The sequence below is a fragment of the Bemisia tabaci genome, chromosome 5 (genome assembly GCF_918797505.1).
Source record: "Bemisia tabaci chromosome 5, PGI_BMITA_v3".
Lineage (NCBI taxonomy): Eukaryota > Metazoa > Arthropoda > Insecta > Hemiptera > Aleyrodidae > Bemisia > Bemisia tabaci.
The window spans coordinates 28,528,921-28,551,961 of record NC_092797.1 but is presented as its reverse complement, the minus strand read 5'-3'; the positions used below and the strand labels follow the sequence as shown (position 1 = coordinate 28,551,961).

At 39.6% G+C, this 23,041-nt stretch overlaps 1 protein-coding gene across 6 annotated transcripts in view; it reads right to left on the bottom strand.

Annotated features, from left to right (window-relative positions):
• dysc (whirlin protein dyschronic) overlaps positions 1–23,041 on the bottom strand; it is a 154,436-nt gene that overhangs the window by 59,090 nt on the left and 72,305 nt on the right. For all 6 annotated transcript variants that reach the window (XR_011899896.1, XM_019052730.2, XM_019052732.2 and 3 more), the window contains 4 exons: positions 19,034–19,200; positions 7,322–7,502; positions 1,128–1,244; positions 373–432 (listed from right to left, as the gene is read on the bottom strand). Coding sequence is in view for 5 of the 6 variants with exons in the window: in XM_019052730.2 (XP_018908275.1) it covers positions 373–432; positions 1,128–1,244; positions 7,322–7,502; positions 19,034–19,200 (525 nt within the window). In the remaining variant the exon portion in view is untranslated. The remainder of the gene's footprint in view (positions 1–372; positions 433–1,127; positions 1,245–7,321; positions 7,503–19,033; positions 19,201–23,041) is intronic.

Below are 23,041 nucleotides of genomic sequence, written 5' to 3'. Positions count from 1 at the left end.
CAGAATATTTATACACCTATTATTCAATAAGCATGAGTGTGGAAAAATCAACGTGATGATGGAAAGCAAATGAGTGAAAGATAAAACATAAACATCTTTCCAAAATGGATTCTTGATTGAACCTCATTTCGTTTGATACAGATAACAGATTACATATTACCATAAAAGTTGAAAGTGTTTTATTTGTTCTCACTTTTTTTTTTATAAAAATTACAATTCAGTCCCTTCACAATCACGCTTATTTACAGAAATCAAATCGAAATGTTTCCTTTTTTCTCGGGTTCTGATTACTTGCAACGGAAGTGTCCTATGGAGTTATGTGGAATTATTACATTGTACTTGGATGATTGCGAATTTTAAGTGATCACTTACCAGCCCAGGAGGATTCTGCAGCTGTGCAGGTAATAACGAATGAGTAGCATCTACTCTGTTCTGTAATAAAAAAAAGACAAAACACATATATATGGCATCAGATTTTGGAATTTTTTGTTATAATTCGTGTGTTTTACCGGTGAAATTGTACATTTTTTCAGGAATAATTCTACCGAAAAAACTTTTTTGCTTCAGTACGAACTTTAGTCATACGAGAATCTTGACGAAACTTTACCTAATTTTTAATGAGACGTGTTCCCAGTACTCCAACTTGAGGGACTTATTTACCTGAAAATGGAAGAATAGTTTCATCGAGGGTGACAAAAACTCACATTACGTTCTTTTGAATAAATATGTCTACCTTAGCCACAGTCGCGAAACCGCTCCGTAAGTGTTTGATTTCACAAACGCCTGCTAGTTATGCAACTATTCGAACGTTGGGGAGAGGCAGTTCATCCCAGGCGCTAACGAAGAGGAATCTATCAAGAGCAGAGTCATTGAAATTTTTAACGCTCACACATATTGATGCTGATTTTATCGCGTAATTTGGATGGATTTGACCAGAGTCAGCCTAATTTCACTACACGTTGCCACATTGTTTCTTATGTTTTACTTGTTCGACGACAGAAAACTAAGCGACATCAAACTTAGATATTTTTTTGCACTTTTAGGATTCAATGAATTAAAATGATAAGAATCTCGGTTATAACCTTTTTAAATACAAAATTAAACACAATACTTCAAAAGAAACTTACCCTAGAAAGTGAATTTGTGTGACTACTATCCCTGAGACCTTGGCCATAAACTAATTCATCAAACATAGTTCGATCCTGAGGTGCCACCACCTCCCGCAGCTCCGTTAGCAATGTGTACTAAACATTAAAAATAAAAAAAAATGAAGGTTTAAATTAATAAATGTAGCTCCAGAATAAAAGATTAAAGGTTTCAGACGCAAATGAAAAAGAAGCGATAAAAATGGGATATATAAGTAAGGAGGGAAGCAAAAATGACCATCACATGGAAACAAGAAACATTGTAGTGAGGACAACAAGGAAAGTTGACACTGGCTGGGACTGGGATTGCTTGGAGTTCAGGGGAGTCAAGTGTTTCAACAATTTACCTAAAGAGTTGAAAGAGATCTTCGTCAAAGCTGAGTCGCCAAATTTGTTCATTAATAAATGAAAAGAACCCTTTTAAAAAACGCCCACGGCACCTTGCAAGAACTTTTTAATTTGTAATATTCATCTGTTTCGTAACTTTTTCTACTTCGACTTGAATTGAGCCTTTCTGTTCAGGCTAATGTACTGATCTTTAAAAATAAAATACAAGAACTAAACAAGTTGGTTTTTGCAATCGCTAGCGATAGCAATATTCGTCATGGGAACTTTAGCTTCTGGGATATGAAAATTTTAAGGTACAGTTCGTTTGCAGTATCTTCAGAATTGAAGGGGCTATGTAATTTTGTGTCAACATCTCTTTTTTAACATTTTTAATTTTTTTTCTTTGCATACAAGAAAGCTGTTATTTACCAATTATTTATTTTCGTTGGATTATACATGGTTTTCGGAAGTTAACGCATTTAACTTTCAGTTTCGCTTTTTCGGCGTAAAGTATGATATTTTTACTCTACACATATGCCCGAATACGCATCATAAGTGACCTATGTGCCTCCTAAGTTGCCATTTTTTCATTCAAATAGATGTAACTGAAATGTTCGATGTGCACTATACTACTTTCATGTCATTGCTTTATTTATTTTTTGAAAAAAGAAAATACCATCATTAATTTGGGCGAACAGAGAAAATATACATCAATATTTGGGTCAACATCTCCCTGATTATATAACGGATGAATATATTAGTATTTCTGTATCAAAAAACTTAGCTTTTGTCTTCAGAGATACACTGATTCTAGTCCAAGGCAATTTGTTTTATTGAAAAGACAAAAAAACAAAAAATAAAAAAAAAAAAAAAAAAACAACTGAAATGTTAGACATACTATTTTCATGTCTTTCTATTTGTATCAATAGGTACATCTTGCTTAACTTACGAACGTTGAATGCAAATAAACTTTATTGAAAAAAAGAAAATAACGTCATTAATTTGGGGAAACATGTGGCTGATTATATGAAGGAGGTATATTCCAGTATTTTTGTTTAACATATTAACTCACGAGAAAATGTTCGTACATTTATCATCTAGTATTAATTATTTTTTGATGATTGGTCTAAAACATTCAATACAACCATTAAAAATTAACTCCCATCGCCGGGTATCGAACTCCCGATCACCTATTGCCCGCACCTTATCAAAAAATGGGGCGCCTCAGTCAACTAGGCTATCACGGATCCGCGGCACTCGAGAAAAAATAGCATTTAAAAGACTCGGACGATGGGCGGGACTTATCACAAGAGTTGTCCTTGAGCGATTCGCGTCTTCGTAGCTCTGAGATATGAAAGAAATGAGCTAAGCGCCTTTCTCTGTGAGACATTGTTTGCCTATGCTATCATGTGTCTCAAGGTTCATCCCAGCATGCATTCGCGATCGCGGCAGTAGAGCTGAGGCAATATTTGCTGTATCCATGAATTAAATCAATCAATCGAGGTCTGATTTTGACTTATTTGTCCGTAACGAGTCCTCCAGAGCAATTTTCCACCTTGTACGATGGTTATTATTTCTTTACTTCTATTTTTAAAATTTGAGGTGGGATAATGGCGGCTTCTCAAGAGCAACGAGGTAGGCGATCTTTTGCACCAACGAACAGAAAACTGATGGCGAAAAGTAACCAATCAGAACCTCCCAAAAAAAAGAATTTGCCCAAAATCGGAACTTCGTGGTTCTGCGCAGATTTACCAGTCAGACACGACATCTCAAGGTGGAAAAAAACTCGCTGAAAGCGAATTTTAGAAATCAACACAACTTGACGTAGAGACATGATTGGCTAAAAAATACAACGGTTTTTGATACATCGGAAAATCAACCAAAAATCGAAGACTGGGCGAAACGCTCAAGGTCGCAGAGGCATAGGGAATCCCATAGCGATAGCATCGGAACGATTGTAATATCATGGGGAACTCCGTTCCCATGACAAAATAAAAATGAATCTTCTGCCTCCTTCAAGTTCTGTATATTCAATGGTTTAAATGTCTCCAAAAAGTAAAAATGTCTCCAAAGTAAAAATTTTAGTTTTTATTCAATATTTCATACTAGGGGGCTACGCCCCCTGGCCGCTACGCGGCCCAACCCCCTGAAGGCGCTCCGCGCCATCAATGGGCCGCTTCGCGGCCCTATTTTTACCCTCCTATCAGTGTTAGTTTTATTTTTCCCCTAAACAATTACGATATGAGGTATACTTTAATTTTAAACTTTACATAAAATTACTTTAAAATTAAAAGGACGCGTTTTGGAATGACTGCTTGATGAAATATTGCAGTAAAACAATGAACTATGATAGTCGGGTAATAATTAAGATATCGGGGGTCGGGGATCGAACCCACACCGAGATCCAAGTGGACGTATTCGACGTCTTAGACGACACGGCCACCGCTCCGCATGAGAACATCAGTGCGAATCTTGTGTAAATAAGTGTAGAGCTGATGCGCAGGCTACCCATCTACTGCGCAACCTCCTCGACCACTGCGCATCCTCCCGCGCATAGCGGTAGCAGTACCGGAGCATTCTGTAAACTCACTCACTTTTATAACGTGATTTTAAAAAAACCTGGGTCCTTTTTCCAAAATCTGATTACAGCGGGCTCATCTAGGGCCTATTACCTGTCGATTTACCTAAGAATCATGGAAATCGGCCCGGTAGAACGCTCAAACGAACTATGACAAAAAGTATAAATTTACATTGTTTAAATGGGAGAATTCGCAACTTTACCACGTAATATAAAAAAACCTGGTTCATATTTTGAAAATCTGAAAAGAGTTGGCTAATCTAGAGACAATTGCCCGTCGATAGCCGCAAAAATCATGAAAATTGGCCCGGTAGAAGGCTGGAACTAAGCGTCACCAGTTACGCAAAATTAGGAGGTCTCGGAGCTTATAGTATAGATGGGGAAAATAAAAAAAAAAATTATTGTTTGAAAATTTTACAGAATTCATTCTAGAAAATTAAGAGAAACCACGGAATTCGTCAACTAATTACATTGATTAATATGCTATTTAAAACGTAACGACGGTGAAACTCCCAAACCACGTATCTCGGCGTGCAACGTTGCTAACTTCCGGTTATAGGTACTTTAAGCTTTCAATTGGAAAGTACTTCACGTCAACAGGGCCGGATTAAGGGGGTGGCCACATGGGCTGCGGCCCATGGCGGCAAAATGTAGGGGGCGGCATATTTTGCAATCTTTTTGAATGTAGGTATCAAAAAAAGAGAGGAAAAAATCGGATTCAGAAAATAAATTACAAACGAGAAAAGACGACAAAATCTCTCATTTCTTCAGAGTAAAAGTATAGTAATTTCTAATTTTGTCGTCTCTCGGCGATACAAGAGACAATTCCTTCAATTAGTCGAGTTAAGAGAGAAATACCAAACACGCAATTTGACCTGAAACGGAGCGACGCGGCGGTCAGCGTGAAACGCATAGCGCCTACAAGACTGCATGAATACTTCACGCATTGCGTCAAACACACTGCGGTCAGCAGCAGTCGGCTGGAAACGCATAGCGCCTGCAAGACTGCATGAATACTTCACGCATTGTGCCAAACAGTGTGGTCAGCAGCGGTCGGCGTGAAACGCATTGCGCCAACGCGGTGCGGTCGGCGCGGCGGCGGTGGAAGTTAAAATTTTTAACTACATTTATGTTTGTTCTTTCATAATTTTTTCGTTCGTTTTTTATAAATAGAAGGCCTTGTCCAAACAGGGATGGGTTTACGGAACTGAACTTTTGTTAGTGTTGACAGAGTTTTCACATAAATGTACCCAACACGAGTAAACGCGTCTCATACACCCCTCCCCCACCGGCACGTTCACTTGATGGTTTTCATAGATCGTAATCGACGGATCACACGGGTGAGATTATATTGATGTCGATTGGTTCAATATGTAACCACACCCTCAAAAGTCAATTTAGAAATCTGAGGTAACGGGTCTTATGTGATTGAATTTTTACTCTCTGGCAATGAAAAGTGAAATTGTTAGGAATTTTCTCATTTTCAGCTTTTCCAAATTAAATCCTAAAATTTTTGTTTGAGGTTATGTTCTATCGTTTTGAACCAAACGAGACATCGAACCACCGTCGAATACGATCTATTGATGTTCCAAAACAAATGAGAAGGGGGCGGAAAAATACAGGCGGCAAGTAGGTAAAATCCGGCCCTGGACGTCAAGTTTTAAAATATTCCAAGATTTTTTGTCTCTGGGCGAAGTAAATTCTTAAACAATTTCATAAAACAATGTTAATTCGTTCTCCCCTCAGAAAATAAAACAAGAGCGTTGATTTTTTAACACCGCAAACGAGATACGTGGTGTAGGAGTTTCACCGTGTATATGGTGCTCTGATACAAGAAAGATAATTTGCAACGTCATCTTCCGAGATCCTCTTTTCCAAAGTTTATTCCACGAAGTCGCATATTTTTTAGGTACTAAAAGTCTCTGACTATGGGCTCGAGAAAGAACTGGTTACTGCGCAGTTGCCTTGAGGAAAACAGAGAGATGGGTTTAACAGGAGAAAGCGCGAGAATAATGAGAAAATTTGATGCCAAGAACTTCGAACAACAGACAATCTGAGCTGAATGTAATTTTCATTTTAGGAATTGAAAATCGGAATGGATTAAAAAGTTTGAGCAGATGGCGCTTGTTCATCGCTTTGAAAGTTTCTTCACAATTCTTTGTCTTTAAAAATGATGAAGATTCAAGCCTCTCGGTTGACTTTCTCAATTGTCAGAGACACAGCGCGGCGCGTGCTTCTGAATCGCACAAAAAATCTGCCATGATAGCGAAGAGAGTAGTGAAAGTCAAATTTTCGACATCGAGTTTCCTTCATAATTCGTTTAAACTCTTTTAGATGAAATCACTAAAATTGCGAAAACAGCAAAATTCATCTTAATTGTATCAAAATAAGACATGAAAAAGCCGCAAGTGCGCAAAAAATGACGAATTTTAGGCTAAACAGCCGTAAGTGACATTATTCTTTCAAAGAGCCAATGAAAACAATGCTTTTAAGTAAACGGCCACCCTCTTCTACGAATTTTTAACCTGAAAATTCGTTTGGTGTGTGTCCAAAACGCAACCGCGAAAGCATGCAGAAGATGACACTTACGGCTATCTTGCCTTACATTAGCCTAACATGAGTATGAAAATGCCCTTTTCGGGTACTTAAAAGAAATTCGGTCGATTTTCAGTCATCCAAACGATTTCTAGGGGTCATTCGGACGATTAGTGGCAATTTGACAAAGAACGGAGGCTTCTTTCAATGAAATTTTCCGGCCAGAGGCTTCTGAGCCCGTTTTCTCAGAACTTCATTTTTGCACTTACTGCGCTCTTCGCGATCACGGCAGAGATGCTGTGTCATCTAACCACAGAGTATAAGGGTACACACGATAGTTGCCTCAAGATAAGCAATTTCAATATTCAAGGCACGCCGGTTTCGAAGGTCACAAATGCCCAAATGTCTCCTTGTAAAAATAAAATTAAAGGGTGGAAATTGCGCAATGTGGAAACGAGTTGCGCTCATATTCACTGGCGGATCCAGCAAATTAGCAACATTGTTTTTTCTCCATTTAAACCTATGGAAATGTATCGATTCTTGAAGGGGCCAGGTGCTCCAACAAGAATCGATCATTTAACATAGGTTTAAATGGAGGAAATCCTGTGTTGCCAAATTGCTGGATCCGCGCCCCTGCCGCCTGGGGAATCAGTACACTTCCATTCAGATTCACAGATCTGGACATCGCCTGAAAATCGCTATGAAAACAGACCGGATCTTTACTTGGACTACTTACTTTGTCTGGTGTGTTGAGTAACTCTGTCAAAACCGAAACAAACGATTCGACGGACATTCTTTGAGCATTGTATTCTTCTAAGTAATAACAAAGGGTTGAAAACTCGCTTTTTCTTAACACTATTCTTGCTTTTTCGTCCACCATTTGACTAGCTGCAGATTTCCCACTCAGCGTGCTGTGCCTAAAAAACAAGACCTATCGTTAGAAACATATATCACATCTTGGATATCATAGAATATCTAGAATATCATGAATGAAGGCGGCGAGGTTCTTTTAGGACTAAACTGAAAGGTAAACAATTAGAAGGTACCTCGGCGTCTATTTTCGATTTCTGCAGAACATATAGGTGAATATATAGTGTTTAAGTGTGCTGTTGGTATATCCTGTATATACAACAAAACCTACTTCCTGCCATAAATTATGTCGTACTTATACAGGGAGTTGCACTAATAACTGTTTCTAACTGTCTCTTCGTCGTGCGATCATTAAACATCGATGGTGAAACTAAATTAACGTGAATCTAGATTTAAGGTGATTTGATGGACGACATATTTTGTATCAGAACGGCATGCGATATATCGCATCAATTGGTTCCATTTTTTCAGCTACTCGTCATTTTTCTCCAATTTTGAGATTAAAATTCTGTTGTCAGGAGACTAAAGCACTCACTTACCAATTTTAACAAAGAAATTCAACGTAATAAAGGCGTAGTTCTTTCAGAGAGAAAACATCGCATTCGATACTGATATCGAAACTGCACTCGAATGCGATATTTTATCTCTAAAAAAAAACCACGTCTTTATTACGTTGAATTTCTTTGTTAAAATTGGTAAGTGAGTGCTTTAGTCTCCTGACAACAGAATTGCGATCTCAAAATTGGAGAAAAATGACGAGTAGCTGAAAAAATGGAACCAATTGATGCGATATAGTGCGGGGGCATACGTAATCCCGTGTACAGGTTCGTGAAGGCATATTGTGTGATACATCAATCTCTTCGTTTTGATGTCTAGAAAAAGAAAATCGATGATGGCCATCTCAAATTTCATACAAACCCCCCCAAATTCAAGATGGCGGCCAAAATGGCGGTTTTGGGGTAAAAAAATTTAAAGTTTGCAAATACGTCGTGTCGGGTGTCGATTGTTATGTATTTTTGATCGTAGAATCCGAATTTTCAGTCAAAAGTTAGTCCAAAGGTCATTTTTAGGCCAAAATCCAAGATGGCGTCCAAAAATACCTCTTACGGGTACTAATTTGCCTATTCGGGTCTACATGCATTGTGAGGTATCAATCATTAGGTTTTCAGGGTCGTAGAGTCCGAAAATGAGGTCCATTTTCCGCTGCGGCTCTCAAGAAGCCCTTAAATCAAAGATGGCGCCCAAAATGGCCACCGGTCTTGCGGATGAAACTGCCATTTAGGGCAGCTATAACAAACAATACGTTCAAATTTAAGTTTCTTGGGTCAATAAGTTCGAATAGGAGATCAGATGTTTACTCCTACAAAAAATTAAGCCTCCGAATCGAAAATGGCTGCCAACATTGTTGCCAGTTAAAGGCGCAGACCGGTAAATGACTGATATTAAGGGATTTGCCAAAGGAGGGGTTTCGATAAGAGCCGTTGTTGGGCCCATACCCTGAAATTCTTCAATTCTACGATTGTTTGCTCATTTAAAGTCTAAAGTTTGCGGAATGTATCATAATTTGGTCATTTTCGGTCTATTTAGGGGTCTCATACTGGCCTGAACATGAGACTAAAGGCCGATTTTGGCGACAAATGCGGGTTTTTTTAACATTCGACGTGATGCTTTTTTATAACGATCTCATCATCGGAGGAGATTATTATCCTTCAAGTACGTTCATTAAGGATGTAAGATAGTTACTTTGGCCAATTTTCGTTGATGGCAAACCTTGCGCTCAGAGTTAAAACGATCTTCTTAGAATTTTCTTGTTTTTCATCATGATTTTAAATGGCATAAATAGGGCGACTCATCTTAAACCAGAAATAGATTCCTTGGTGGAAAAGGTACTTTCCTCCAAAATATTAATGGATTAAAGCCTCCCCCCCCCCCCCAAAAAAAAAAATAAAAACCTGTGTTGCCATATTTCATTGCCTAACATCACAGAAAACCGCGTAATTATTTCAATATTTGGAGGCTGTTCTTAGTAGAGCATATTCAGCAAAGCTCAAAACCCTCGATTTTTCATACGTTACGATCACATGATTAGTGATTATATAAATGCAATTGGACTATTGATTCTTATGTAAAAGTTCGCGAGAAACACGATGGTGCCAAAGGCTTTCTCTGAAATCAACTTCCAAGCTCAAGAAAAGCTCTCAAGTTGAGACCAAAATGGAGGGGATATCCCGCGCTATCCTGAGAGTCAACCTCTACATCAAGACTAACTCTCCATGCAAAGATAGGGAGCAAATACATTAGCATGGTTGCCGTGTTTTCCGTTGTGGAGTCCCCAAATAAAGAGGTAGCCCTGTGAATGTACTTGCTCTTTATCTTTGCATAGAGAGTTTGTCTTGATTTAGAGGTGGACTCTCAGGATAGCGTGGGATATCCCCTCCATTTCGGGCTCAACTTGAGAGCTTTTTTTGAGCTTGAGAGTTGATTTCAGAGAAAACCAGTGGCACCATCGTGTTTCTCGCGAACTTTTACGTAAGAATCGACAGTCAAATCGCGAATTCCTCACACATGCAACATCTCCATTATCCCTCATTATTTTGTTTATTACATGTATGTATCTATAGAGACTCCCATCATCGTGGCGCGGCACTCGCACATAATACCTATCATCGGTAAAAATCGAGAAAAATCCGAGTTGGCCGAGGATTTCAGCAACTTTCTCGGAATATGAGCATATTGAAATAAATATGTAAGACTCGAATTACAGTATTCAGAGATGCAAGTAGATTACATTTTGTGTTGGTGATAATTGCTTTAAAATTTTGGGCTTGCAGGTGGCCCATTATCTTACGAATTTCGTACACGATATTTACAAACGAAGATGGAACTTTGAATTAGTAACCGTGATCTGAGATCCGAAAAAAAAGTAAGCCATGTGTCAGAATCACGAGTGCTTAATGCTGATTTTTCACCACCCTGACAATCCCTACCCCCCGCTTTTCTTATGCCTGCGATCGATCAGAATTCCGCTTTCTAAAAATAAGTTGAAACCCTGGTTTCCCTCACTCCTGACCAGCCACCTCACAGTTTCCCTACAGTTGCTTCTTCATCAGGTTCCCCGTCTCCTGCATCAAACCTCTTGTTTTGAGCTGCCATTTCATAATTTTGGAGAAATGACGTATGCATATTAATCTTGCAAACGCTTCGATCTTCTGACTCAGACTTATGTCTGTAAGGAGTGAGGCACCAAAGGAGGAATGCAACATGAGCTCAGCAGTCGACGACTCTATCGCCCACTTTGCACAGGTGATGCCGCCCGGATATGACCATGTTCTATGTTGTTTTGCCTTTTAACCAATATTACACTTTTTATTGCAATGAGTTTTCAGTTTTGTATAAGGCTAACATTCTCAGCGCGATGATAGTAGAATTCTCATTTTCGTTTCAATGTTGCATTTTTCTCGATTTTTACCAATGATATGTAGGAATGCCGCGCCACGGTGGGAGTCTCTAAAGATACATACATGTATTAGAAAAAATAATGATGGATAATTGCATTTATATAATCACTAATCATGTGATTGTAACATATGAAAAATCGAGGGTTTTGAGCTTTGCTGAATATGCTCTACTAAGAACAGCCTCCAAATATTGAAATAATTACGCGGTTTTCTGTGATGTTAGGCAATGAAATATGGCAACACAGGTTTTTATTTTTTTTTGGGGGGGGGGGAGGCTTTAATCCATTAATATTTTGGAGGAAAGTAATGACCAGCTGCGTACCTTTTCCACCAAGGAATCTATTTCTGGTTTAAGATGAGTCGCCCTATTTATGCCATTTTAAATCATGATGAAAAACAAGAAAATTCTAAGAAGATCGTTTTAACTCTTTCAATATGCTCATATTCCGAGAAAGTTGCTGAAATCCTCGGCCAACTCGGACTTTTCTCGATTTTTACCGATGATAGGTATTATGTGCGAGTGCCGCGCCACGATGATGGGAGTCTCTATAGATACATACATGTAATAAACAAAATAATGAGGGATAATGGAGATGTTGCATGTGTGAGGAATTTGCGATTTGACTGTCGATTCTTACGTAAAAGTTCGCGAGAAACACGATGGTGCCACTGGTTTTCTCTGAAATCAACTCTCAAGCTCAAAAAAAGCTCTCAAGTTGAGCCCAAAATGGAGGGGATATCCCACGCTATCCTGAGAGTCCACCTCTAAATCAAGACAAACTCTCTATGCAAAGATAAAGAGCAAGTACATTCACAGGGCTACCTCTTTATTTGGGGACTCCACAACGGAAAACACGGCAACCATGCTAATGTATTTGCTCCCTATCTTTGCATGGAGAGTTAGTCTTGATGTAGAGGTTGACTCTCAGGATAGCGCGGGATATCCCCTCCATTTTGGTCTCAACTTGAGAGCTTTTCTTGAGCTTGGAAGTTGATTTCAGAGAAAGCCTTTGGCACCATCGTGTTTCTCGCGAACTTTTACATAAGAATCAATAGTCCAATTGCATTTATATAATCACTAATCATGTGATCGTAACGTATGAAAAATCGAGGGTTTTGAGCTTTGCTGAATATGCTCTACTAAGAACAGCCTCCAAATATTGAAATAATTACGCGGTTTTCTGTGATGTTAGGCAATGAAATATGGCAACACAGGTTTTTATTTTTTTTTTTGGGGGGGGGGGAGGCTTTAATCCATTAATATTTTGGAGGAAAGTACCTTTTCCACCAAGGAATCTATTTCTGGTTTAAGATGAGTCGCCCTATTTATGCCATTTAAAATCATGATGAAAAACAAGAAAATTCTAAGAAGATCGTTTTAACTCTGAGCGCAAGGTTTGCCATCAACGAAAATTGGCCAAAGTAACTATCTTACATCCTTAATGAACGTACTTGAAGGATAATAATCTCCTCCGATGATGAGATCGTTATAAAAAAGCATCACGTCGAATGTTAAAAAAACCCGCATTTGTCGCCAAAATCGGCCTTTAGTCTCATGTTCAGGCCAGTATGAGACCCCTAAATAGACCGAAAATGACCAAATTATGATACATTCCGCAAACTTTAGACTTTAAATGAGCAAACAATCGTAGAATTGAAGAATTTCAGGGTATGGGCCCAACAACGGCTCTTATCGAAACCCCTCCTTTGGCAAATCCCTTAATATCAGTCATTTACCGGTCTGCGCCTTTAACTGGCAACAATGTTGGCAGCCATTTTCGATTCGGAGGCTTAATTTTTTGTAGGAGTAAACATCTGATCTCCTATTCGAACTTATTGACCCAAGAAACTTAAATTTGAACGTATTGTTTGTTATAGCTGCCCTAAATGGCAGTTTCATCCGCAAGACCGGTGGCCATTTTGGGCGCCATCTTTGATTTAAGGGCTTCTTGAGAGCCGCAGCGGAAAATGGACCTCATTTTCGGACTCTACGACCCTGAAAACCTAATGATTGATACCTCACAATGCATGTAGACCCGAATAGGCAAATTAGTACCCGTAAGAGGTATTTTTGGACGCCATCTTGGATTTTGGCCTAAAAATGACCTTTGGACTAACTTTTGACTGAAAATTCGGATTCTACGATCAAAAATACATAACAATCGACACCCGACACGACGTATTTGCAAACTTTAAATTTTTTTACCCCAAAACCGCCATTTTGGCCGCCATCTTGAATTTGGGGGGGTTTGTATGAAATTTGAGATGGCCATCATCGATTTTCTTTTTCTAGACATCAAAACGAAGAGATTGATGTATCACACAATATGCCTTCACGAACCTGCACACGGGACATATGTTTTGTTACGTATGCCCCCTGACTAATATGTCGCATGCCGTTCTGACACAAAATATGGCGTCCATCGAATCACCTTAAACATCGATGGTGGACCTAAATTAACGTGAATCTAGATTTAACATTCTGAAGTCTTGGAAAATTTTTCAGACGCTGAATATCTGTAAAGTAAACCATACTCCACGATATACAATCATGAGAGTAAAGCGTACCGCATAACGCTTGAGGCGTGAAGCGCTTTCGAGGGTCGGACCGCGAAACAATCAGGGGGCGTACCATGTGTTAGAAAAAAATAGGTAATGAAAACGATACATAAAATTGACGGAAATTTAGGCAATCTGCAACATTGTAAGCTGCCATAAAACTATTTATTTATATCCATTTTAACAAAGTAAATTGGACCGCTTGGATCTGGTTTTAGGTAATCCAGAGGAGGTAAGGACGGGTAATCGTAGCCTCGTCGCGAAAGATCCCCTTTAATCGCTGCCCTCTCTAAACGTCGCACACGTGTGGATATTAAAGTTCTCTGGCAAACGTCCCGATAAGCTCACCGAGATCTCTCGCCTTTTGAATATGCAATAGACCAGTAGACAAGGTACGAATTTAAACGTTCTGATTCATGTAGCTTAGTCAAAATTGCACGCAGAACACGGTTCGCGGGGCGAAAATTACTGAAACCATTTCCTAACTAAGATTTGAGCCATCTTATTTTATCACAAAGGAGAACAAGCCCACGGCAAATTTTGTCTACAAAGGAAAAACATACATATATTCCTTAGGTCCTGATTAAGTCAAATTAGTTATAATTATTTGATTCATACTAACTCATTAGCCATTCTATTTTGTCACAAAGGAGAACAAACCAACATCTAATTTTGTCTAAAAAAGGAGAAAAAAACATATTTCTAGGTCCTGCTTAAGTCAATTATTAGATTCAAATCTTCAATAAAATATCTGTTGAATACCTACAACAATTTACATTATGCTTATCACTTAGACAATAAGTTTAATTAATTTTGCTTGTAGATATCAATTAGAATTGGCTTGGAAGTTTCAAAAAGTATTCTTCAAACAGCTGAGAAAAATCAGAGAACATCGATTCCAAACATGGCGGAAGATCGAGCCTCTACTCAGCAATGGCGTGACGTGCTTTGCGATGTATCGATTGTTATGCCATTTAAACCTATGGAAAAGGATCGATAAACAGGGTGTTCGCAGCGAACACCTTAATAGTCGATTCTTTACCATAGGTTTAAATGGTAGAACGATCGATACATCGCAATTTACGTCCCGCCACTGCTACTGAGCGTGGATACTCTTCCGCTACTTCGACAATCTGCCGGATGAATTTTGAGCGCTTCAAGTTCGCTGCAAAACTCGATTTTGTGTCGCAGGAAGACGGATGGATTCGCGGAGCTTCCCTCATCAACGAATTAGCGACGAGCATGGAAATTGCCTGTCATTGCCAGATTAATTTCGGTCGTTGAGAGGAGACTCCTCATCAACCTCTGGCGCATGCTCAACAAGGGATGCCCGACTGCAGCAAAACCGTCCACTTCGGGCCTCAGTACCCCGCAGCCCGCACATTATTCTCAAAATCAGTGAGCCAAAGAAGAATCCCTGGCCAGGAAGAAAAATACCCCCTAGATTTCCCTAAAAATCCCTGAATGGGTCACTGAACTTTTTAATATTCTGAAAGTACCACACTGGGGAAAAAAAAAAAAAAAACACATTGGATCTAGAGTCCAGACTCTTGAAAACATTGACAAGAAGAAGGACTCTTGATTCAATCAGATTTCAGCTTTAATCAAAAGGAAATCCGCTGAAATTAAGAGGCTTGGTTCTTGATTTAAGCAAAAATCCGATTGAATCAAGAGTATTTTTTCCTGTCGATGTTTTTAAGAGTCTGGACTCTAGATCCAATGTGTTTTTTTTCCAGTGCAGGTTAGTAAATAATGTGATTTTTCCGCATTTTTACGGAACCGAAGTCGCCGAGAAACCCGCTTTTGAATCATCCAAAAACTGAAAGACATTTTAAACGCACCCGAATGACGGGGAACTAACGGTTGTGACGTACTGCGGTAGTCAAATCGCAATCTTCTCTCATTTCCGAACGTTGTTTGTTAAAATAAAACGTGGTTTCAATGTGGAATTGTTGCTTGTTTACTACAGATAACAAAAATGAAATTCGACTCATTAATTCTAAAGATATATTTCGATTCTAGCATTGCTCTATACGAAAAGTAGATGGACATTTGACGGAAGTCTTAGAAACTCGTGCTTGCTTCTGATAAGTGCCGGATGACATCATTTGGTTCGGCGCGAAACCGGAGCGTTTTAAATTGCGGATAAGTTGAGTGATTTCGACAGAGCACAGGGGAGAATTTCATGAGCTACCCTGCGGCGTCCGCAGCGCGCATGGCGCACGACCCGCCTTTCATTATTTCACTTCATATAGCGTTGAGAGCTCACTAATTACTTCAAACGACCAGCATGTAATTTTAAAAGTTAAACATTTAAAAAAAAAATTTGAAAAAAAAAAAAAAAATTACATACACGAGTTTCTCTGGCAAGGAGCTCTCCCCGCAAAAAATCGGTCACCACCCGCCTGATGCCGGGAGAGTCGCGGCGCGGCGTGCTGCCAGCTCGGAACGCGCACTGACGCCTACAAACCTAAGGGACTACTTCACGCATTGCGCAATGCTTGAAGTACCCCCTTAGGTTTGTAGGCGTCAGTGCGCGTTTCGAGCTGGTAGCACGCTGCGCCGCGACTCCTACAAACCTAAGGGGCTACTTCACGCATTGCGCAATGCTTGAAGTACCCCCTTAGGTTTGTAGGCATCAGGCCGCGCCTCGACGCCTACAAACCTAAGAGGCTACTTCACGCATTGCGCAATGCTTGAGGTATCCCCTTAGGTTTGTAGGCGTCAGTGCGCGTTCCGAGCTGGCAGCACGCCCAAACTTGCCCAAAATTTCTCGGTCAGGGCGTCAAAATATAAGCAATTTGACATAAAATTCGAAACTAGCGACTCCAAAAAACATCAGTTACGAAACTTTCGTGATTTTTCAGTCCTTATCGGACTTACTTCTTCCTATTCTTGAGTTTTGGACCATAGCGCGCCGCGGGCAGCGGCGCTCATGAGATTCTCCCCTGTACTCAATCGGAGTGTTTTAAGCTGCGTATTTCTCGGTTATTGAGTTACTTTCTCGCATTTTCAATGTGCGCATCGTGTTCTATGCGTCATTTACCCTCAGACAAAAATGAATTCGCAAGTCAAAATTCGTTGATAGTTAAGTGACCCATTCCCACTTTTCTTTTAAGATTTCTAACTTTATCGAAAAAACAAATATGTTGGAATGTGAACACGAAAAATTTTTTTCCGAAGTTTTCACGAAAAACTCTGCCTCATTCATCGTCCTCAGATCCGTCAATGCAGAGGCCGCGGCTAATACTGCCGTGCTAAGGAAAAACGCCGTATGAGGCTTCAGGCGTTGCCAAATTTTCTCTGGCAAATCACCAATTTTCAGGAATATTTTTGAATATTTTCCCGCCACTTTCTCAGATAATTTTGTTTGTAATTTGAGCTAATGTGTCTGAAAATTTTAAAGGAAAATATTCATAATTTTCCTCAAAAATAAACATTTTACTGAAGGAAATTGGCAACGCTCGAATGCTCATACGGCGTTCTTCCTTAGCACGGCAGAATAGGTCAGGAGGGCGACGTTGTAACAGATTCAAACAATCAAAGTATAGTTTTCGGAAAATTAACAATGTCGCGATAAAAATCAAGAATAGTTTACTCGGCACCTCCTGTGGCATTTCATGTTTCCGAGTAACGAATATTAATCGATTTTGCTCAAACTCGGTGCGATTAATCAGGATTCTTCTTTAATAATTCTCAGTTGAACGTCAAATCAAAAGTATGTACCGTAAAGTGGAAAAAGCAGATACAAATCCATGGAGAGGACGACTCTTAAATGAAGGTTTAGTGAGCCTCTACAAATCATGCTTAGAAACGTAAATACTTGCAATTACAGGACCGGCAAAGTTGTAATACGTTTATAGAATCAAAGTATTTTTCGGAAAATTGACAGTGTCTAAGATGTCTTTGCAGTGTAAACGAAGAATTGAATGCGCTAAGTCCTTTCAAGTCCTCGTAGCGCTGCCCGCTAACACCGCGCCGCGCCGGCTGCAGGTGAAGCGGTGCCTGGACACACAAAACTCCTTCGCTTTCGTGTGTATGCAACACGGACATCCATGGAGCTTGAATAGTCGCATCCAACGTTATAATGAATTTCGTTCATGGTGTTCGTCGCAAACGACACTGACCATGGACGCTTTGCTTGTGTATCTTAATTCTAACGTTGAATAATGTACCGCGGATGAAATAAACTACTCCTGATTTATATAGCGTCACTGTCAGTTTTCCGAAAAATGATTCGATTCCTCAAATATATTACAACTTTGACAGTCCTCAAAATCGCAAAAAATTTAGGTTCCTGAGCATGATTTGTAGACGCTGCTTCGTTAATGAGGCGTACTTTATTTGGTTTTTCCCTTTGCGGTACATACTTTGGACGTTCAAGGGCGAATTTAAAAGAAGACTACGTATAATCGCACGGACAACAAATAAGATAGTCATTCGCCTCTCGAAAAACTGAAATGCGAGATCTGTACATCATAAAAATACACAAATGATTTTCTAGTTTCACTATAGCAAAGAAGTAGCACAATTCAGCTATCTAATCTTTTCTTCTTGAAATGTGGGATGCGTCCCGGGTGAAGAGAAAATAATAGGTTATCTGTATTTTCTCATTTGAAGCTATGGTCAAGAACAGATTATTATTAAGGTGCTCATCGGGAACAACCTGATATTCAATCATTCTCCACAGGTTTTCAAGGCAGATCGATCAATTCATCGCAAGGTACTTGACGCCACTGACTTCGCATCCCTTGCACTTACTGACCTAATAATGACGGATGCGGCAGTCATTTCATGGACTCTCCCGGAAATTTTTTCGAGCGTGATTTGTTTTTGTGGATGAGTTAGAAAAAAAGTTAGAAAGGAAATATCGACGGTGAAAGTCGGCAATCACATAACTCGGTTTGCGACGTCGCAGACTTCCTGTCATACTTCATTTTTTAAACGGAAAACTACTCAACGGTAATTCTTTAAAACTTTCATTCTTTTTCTACTGCCGTGATTGTTCTTCTATGTGCGAGGAAAATTCTGCAAAAACTTCAAGGAGTCATGTCCATTTGTTCTCCTTTAAAAAAATAACATAGTTGCGGAGATTTTCAGACACCGCAAACGAGTTATGTGATTGCCGACTTGCACCGTCGATATGTGCATTAACCCTACGATCAGTTCAGAACCCGACGAGGAAGGACACAGCAGGGACGGAAAAAATATCTTACATCACTGATTGCTACAGATTCACTGAGAAAAAAAACACATTGGATCTAGAGTCGAGACTCTTGAAAACATTGACTAGAAAAAATACTCTTGATTCAATCAGATGTTTGCTTAAATTAAAAAGAAATCCGCTCAAATTAAGAGGCTTGGTTCTTGATTTAAGAAAAAATCCGATTGAATCAAGAGTATTTTTTCTTGTCGATATTTTTAAGAGTCTGGACTCTAGATCCAATGTGTTTTTTTTTCCAGTGTTCATCGAATTGGAACAATAGCAGAGCGAGTTCACAAAAACGGATCAATGACCAAGATTATCACGTGTTAAGTGTATGTTTCCTTTGAATGCTTACCGGACAGATGTTTGGCGAGTGTCATACGAGGTACAAGAGTGAGGAACTTTACCGCAGTCGCGGACTGTGAGTGTCATCCTTTTGTAGTGCTTCAGAGTCCCAACAGCTTCATCATGCGTTACTTCACAAAATGACTGTCCGTTCACCTCTAGGATCTGATCACCGACCTGTGCATGCAACCAAAACATCATTGTAACATCATATCATGATGATTACTTATTCATATGAAAGTCACACAAGGATGGAGTCGCGCGCGTGGTAAATATTTCCTTCCTACTATAAAAAACCGTACAATAGACTGATTTAGTGGCTATGTCTTTCGATGTAATATCGAACTCTCGGTTCAAATGTAAACAAACACAGAACCATTATTCTGGTTCGCGCTTATTCGCGCCCTTTGCACCATGGTCGTAAAATGCGTCCAAATGTTCTACACTGGTAAGTTCTCGTATATAATGAGTCTTTAATTGATTTGTAACCGGTCAATGACTAAATTTTAATAAATTAACACAATTAACTCATGAAGAATTCGCACATGAGGTTATGTTAGTTTGTTTTGATTTGAACCAAGAGCTCAATATTATATCAAATGACGTAGTCGCACTAAATCAGTCTATTTGTGGAGTTGTAAAAAAAATCAGCGCCAAATCACCAACACGGAAAAAACAACTCAGCGCTGAGCCCTAACACTTTAGGTAAAATAGCGCCAACTAAGGGTAGTAGGGCTGGACCCTAAAGCTGAAATGCTCTGACCTACTGTCTTCAGTTGGCGCTATTTTACCTTAAAAAGTTAGGGCTCATTGTCAGTGCTAAGTTGTTTCTTTTTGGTGTTGGTTTGCGGGAAATTTGAATTGAAGATAGGAAATGCTTATCTCACTTTTCAGTTGATTTTGGACGTAGCTCATATTTGACATGAAATTTTGGGGAGGATGTTGTAGTGCCTAGTCCCTTATATCCCATCTAGTCCAATAGTCGCAAGTCCACCAGGGTGTCTACTAAAACAGGCTGGTCAAAAATAAGTATTTCTACAGTACTTTTTCCGTACATTCTCAAGAAATTCAGTACCTCCTCTGACAGAAAAATTCCGTGCTTTTTCAGTACCTCCATTTGACGAAATGCGATAAATTTCAAACGTTGGCGATTGCGCCAAAACTGACAAAAAATTAAAAAAATTCCGGACCTTCTTGCGGAATTTCTGCACTTTTTCAGTACTTCCGGATCGCCCTTAAAAAATCAGTACTACTTCCGGATTTTCCGGAAATTCCGGACTTGTAGACACCCTGCCCACGGTTTGCGCTGAATCTTTTCAAAGCTCGTCCATCCTTTCTATACTCACACGAGCCCTGAAATCATCACTGATACAAATTGTTAACTCTTCTCCATCACGAATCATCGATGACATCGATGAACACATCGGTGGCTGTATCGGCAAAAAAAGGGCTTTGGCGGTGTTGCTTTGGCGCTTAGATACGTCATTACAACGTCGTTGGAATGACATAAATACCGAACAACTGCATTTCCCGACAATCAATCTCTCAAATCCAAGCAAGCCCACGGAAATATCCGTGAAATTCCGTCATATTATATCGTGACCGAAAGTGTCGATCGCAAAAGCTGCAAAAGCTGGCTTGTTGCACAGAACGGAGTTCGCCTCCCTTCGACAGAGGTTACACCTGCGCGGACCCGCTAAAACGGAGTGAGCGAGGGGTCAATGGAGAAGGTGAGAGCAAGAGGTTGTAATTGCATTGCAATGTTGTTAAGTTTTGCTCTAAAATGTATTTGCGTATTCAAGAACTGTTGCAATTTTTTTTCTTAATTGTTAATGTTTTTTCGTGATTTGAGGATATCTCCGAGAGATTTTCGATACAAAACATCTAACCACACATGAGTTTAAAAAAGATTTGTCTAGTGGCATTTTCGCAGCTTTGCAATGCAACTTATTGTTAGCCCTCTAACACTCACTACAGAAACTACATAAATTTGTAGTTTTTCAGAAAAGATAAATTGTGCCGCTTCTTGATTGGTCTACGAATTTCAGACTTTCAAGAGGCTTCTACGACTGGACGTAACCGAATGTTTTCATGGGTCAATAGAAATCAGGAAGTCTATGCCAACCCTTCACCAAAAAAGAAAAAAAAAAAACCCTCAGTAACATCATTACCAACTTCCTCTCCGGATCAATGCAATTAACGACTTTCTTCGAATTTCCATGTTATTACGACCAAAACTTTATAACTATGAAGGAGTTGCTTATTTAAATTGTTTTCTTTTTAGGAGGGATTGATGCGAGAGACGAGCTTTAAATAAACTATTTAAAATTTTTTCAGCCTCATCTGAACTATTTTACTTTCACGGAAGGGTGAAAATGTATTATACAAGTAAAACGTAGTAAAAGCACACTTGTCAAGAGCTTTGGATGAAAACTGTGTTTTGTCTCCACCCTTTGAGGCATATGCCGGGAAACTTCATCTCAATCACAATCATACGACTAATCTCAGAATCTGTAGTGTTGAGAATATAACCATTCACCCCTAAAACATGGCACCTGTGGATTAGCCTTTCCGCTTCATCGCGCTCTACTGGCGTTGAATAACGTATCGCGAATTCACCCGAATCCGCTTTAGTTGCAGCTTGCAGCCGGCGTATTGCAAACGCTGGCTGTAAGCATTTTCGGCCCAGTCGCACACTACCACATCAAGAGCGTGCAAGAATGTGGACTCCATATCGAGCAACATTTCACGTGCACTCTTTTTTAAAGGCTACCTCCTCATATGAAAAGAAAAATAGTAGATTTATACATTGAAAACAAAAAATTACGGGCTATGGAGACGTACCGTCTGTTCCGGGATCAGAGGCCGAAAATGGAGATGTTGCATTTGTGAGGAATTTGCGATTTGACTATCCATTCTTACGTAAAAGTTCGCGAGAAACACGATGGTGCCACTGGTTTTCTCTGAAATCAACTCCCAAGCTCAAAAAAAGCTATCAACTTGAGGCAAAAATGGAGGGGATATCCTACGCTATCCTGCGAGTCCACCTCTACACCAAGACAAACTCTCTGTGCAAAGATAGGGAGCAAATACATTTGACAGGGCTGCCACTTTATTTGGGGACTCTAAAACTGAAAACACGGCAACCCTCCTAATGAATTTGCTCCCTATCTTTGCATGGAGAGTTTGGAGCCGTAGCTTCGATTGCTCCGGGCGCTACGCCGGGAACTTTCGGCCTCTGAGCTCGGCACGCGGACGGTATGTCTATATATAGTCCGTAAGTACGGCTTCCAAGGCAGGAGTTTTTTTTCAGTGTATGAACAATGGTAAAAGTAACTTAAATATTTATCTCTGAAATCGAAGGAGTTGAATCAGATTTGAGGGCCTTGAGGACAGGGCGCGTAAGTACAGTTTTTGAAAAAAATCGAGATATCAATGATTTCAAGTGAAACTAGTCTTAATGCATATTCTGTAAAGAATTCGCTCCCAAATTTCAATTATTTTAAGAGCATCAAAAAGTCAGTTTCGACTTTCTCTTCGCCATAAGGATCAGTGTAATTTCGAAACTTTCAACACGTATTTCTCAAAATAGCAGAAACCGCACTTACTCGCCCTGTCCTCCAAGGCCCGCATTTCTGGTGGCATCAATTATGGGGAATGCTGATACAGCATGATAAACATTTTTCACAGTTTGTGTAAATACATTCTCATATTAGCAGTGCGTAGCACTACGCATCAGAGTGTGGTAAAATCGACCAAATTTATTTTCGATGGAAGCATTTCGTGATGGTGTGCGTTTTTTAGTATGCACATACATTGTCTGTTACGACTGTGGTATTTTTCGGTAGCCGATAGGTCATCAGCAAAGGAAAGTCCCTATCCCATAACGGTTCATTATGTGACAGCTTATCATGGAACGTGTTTGCGTTTCCTCCCTTATTTTACATTCAAACAAAGGATCCTATTCCTCTTTGAGATTGTTTGCAAAATGAGATATGCATGTCCTCCAGTTTTTGCT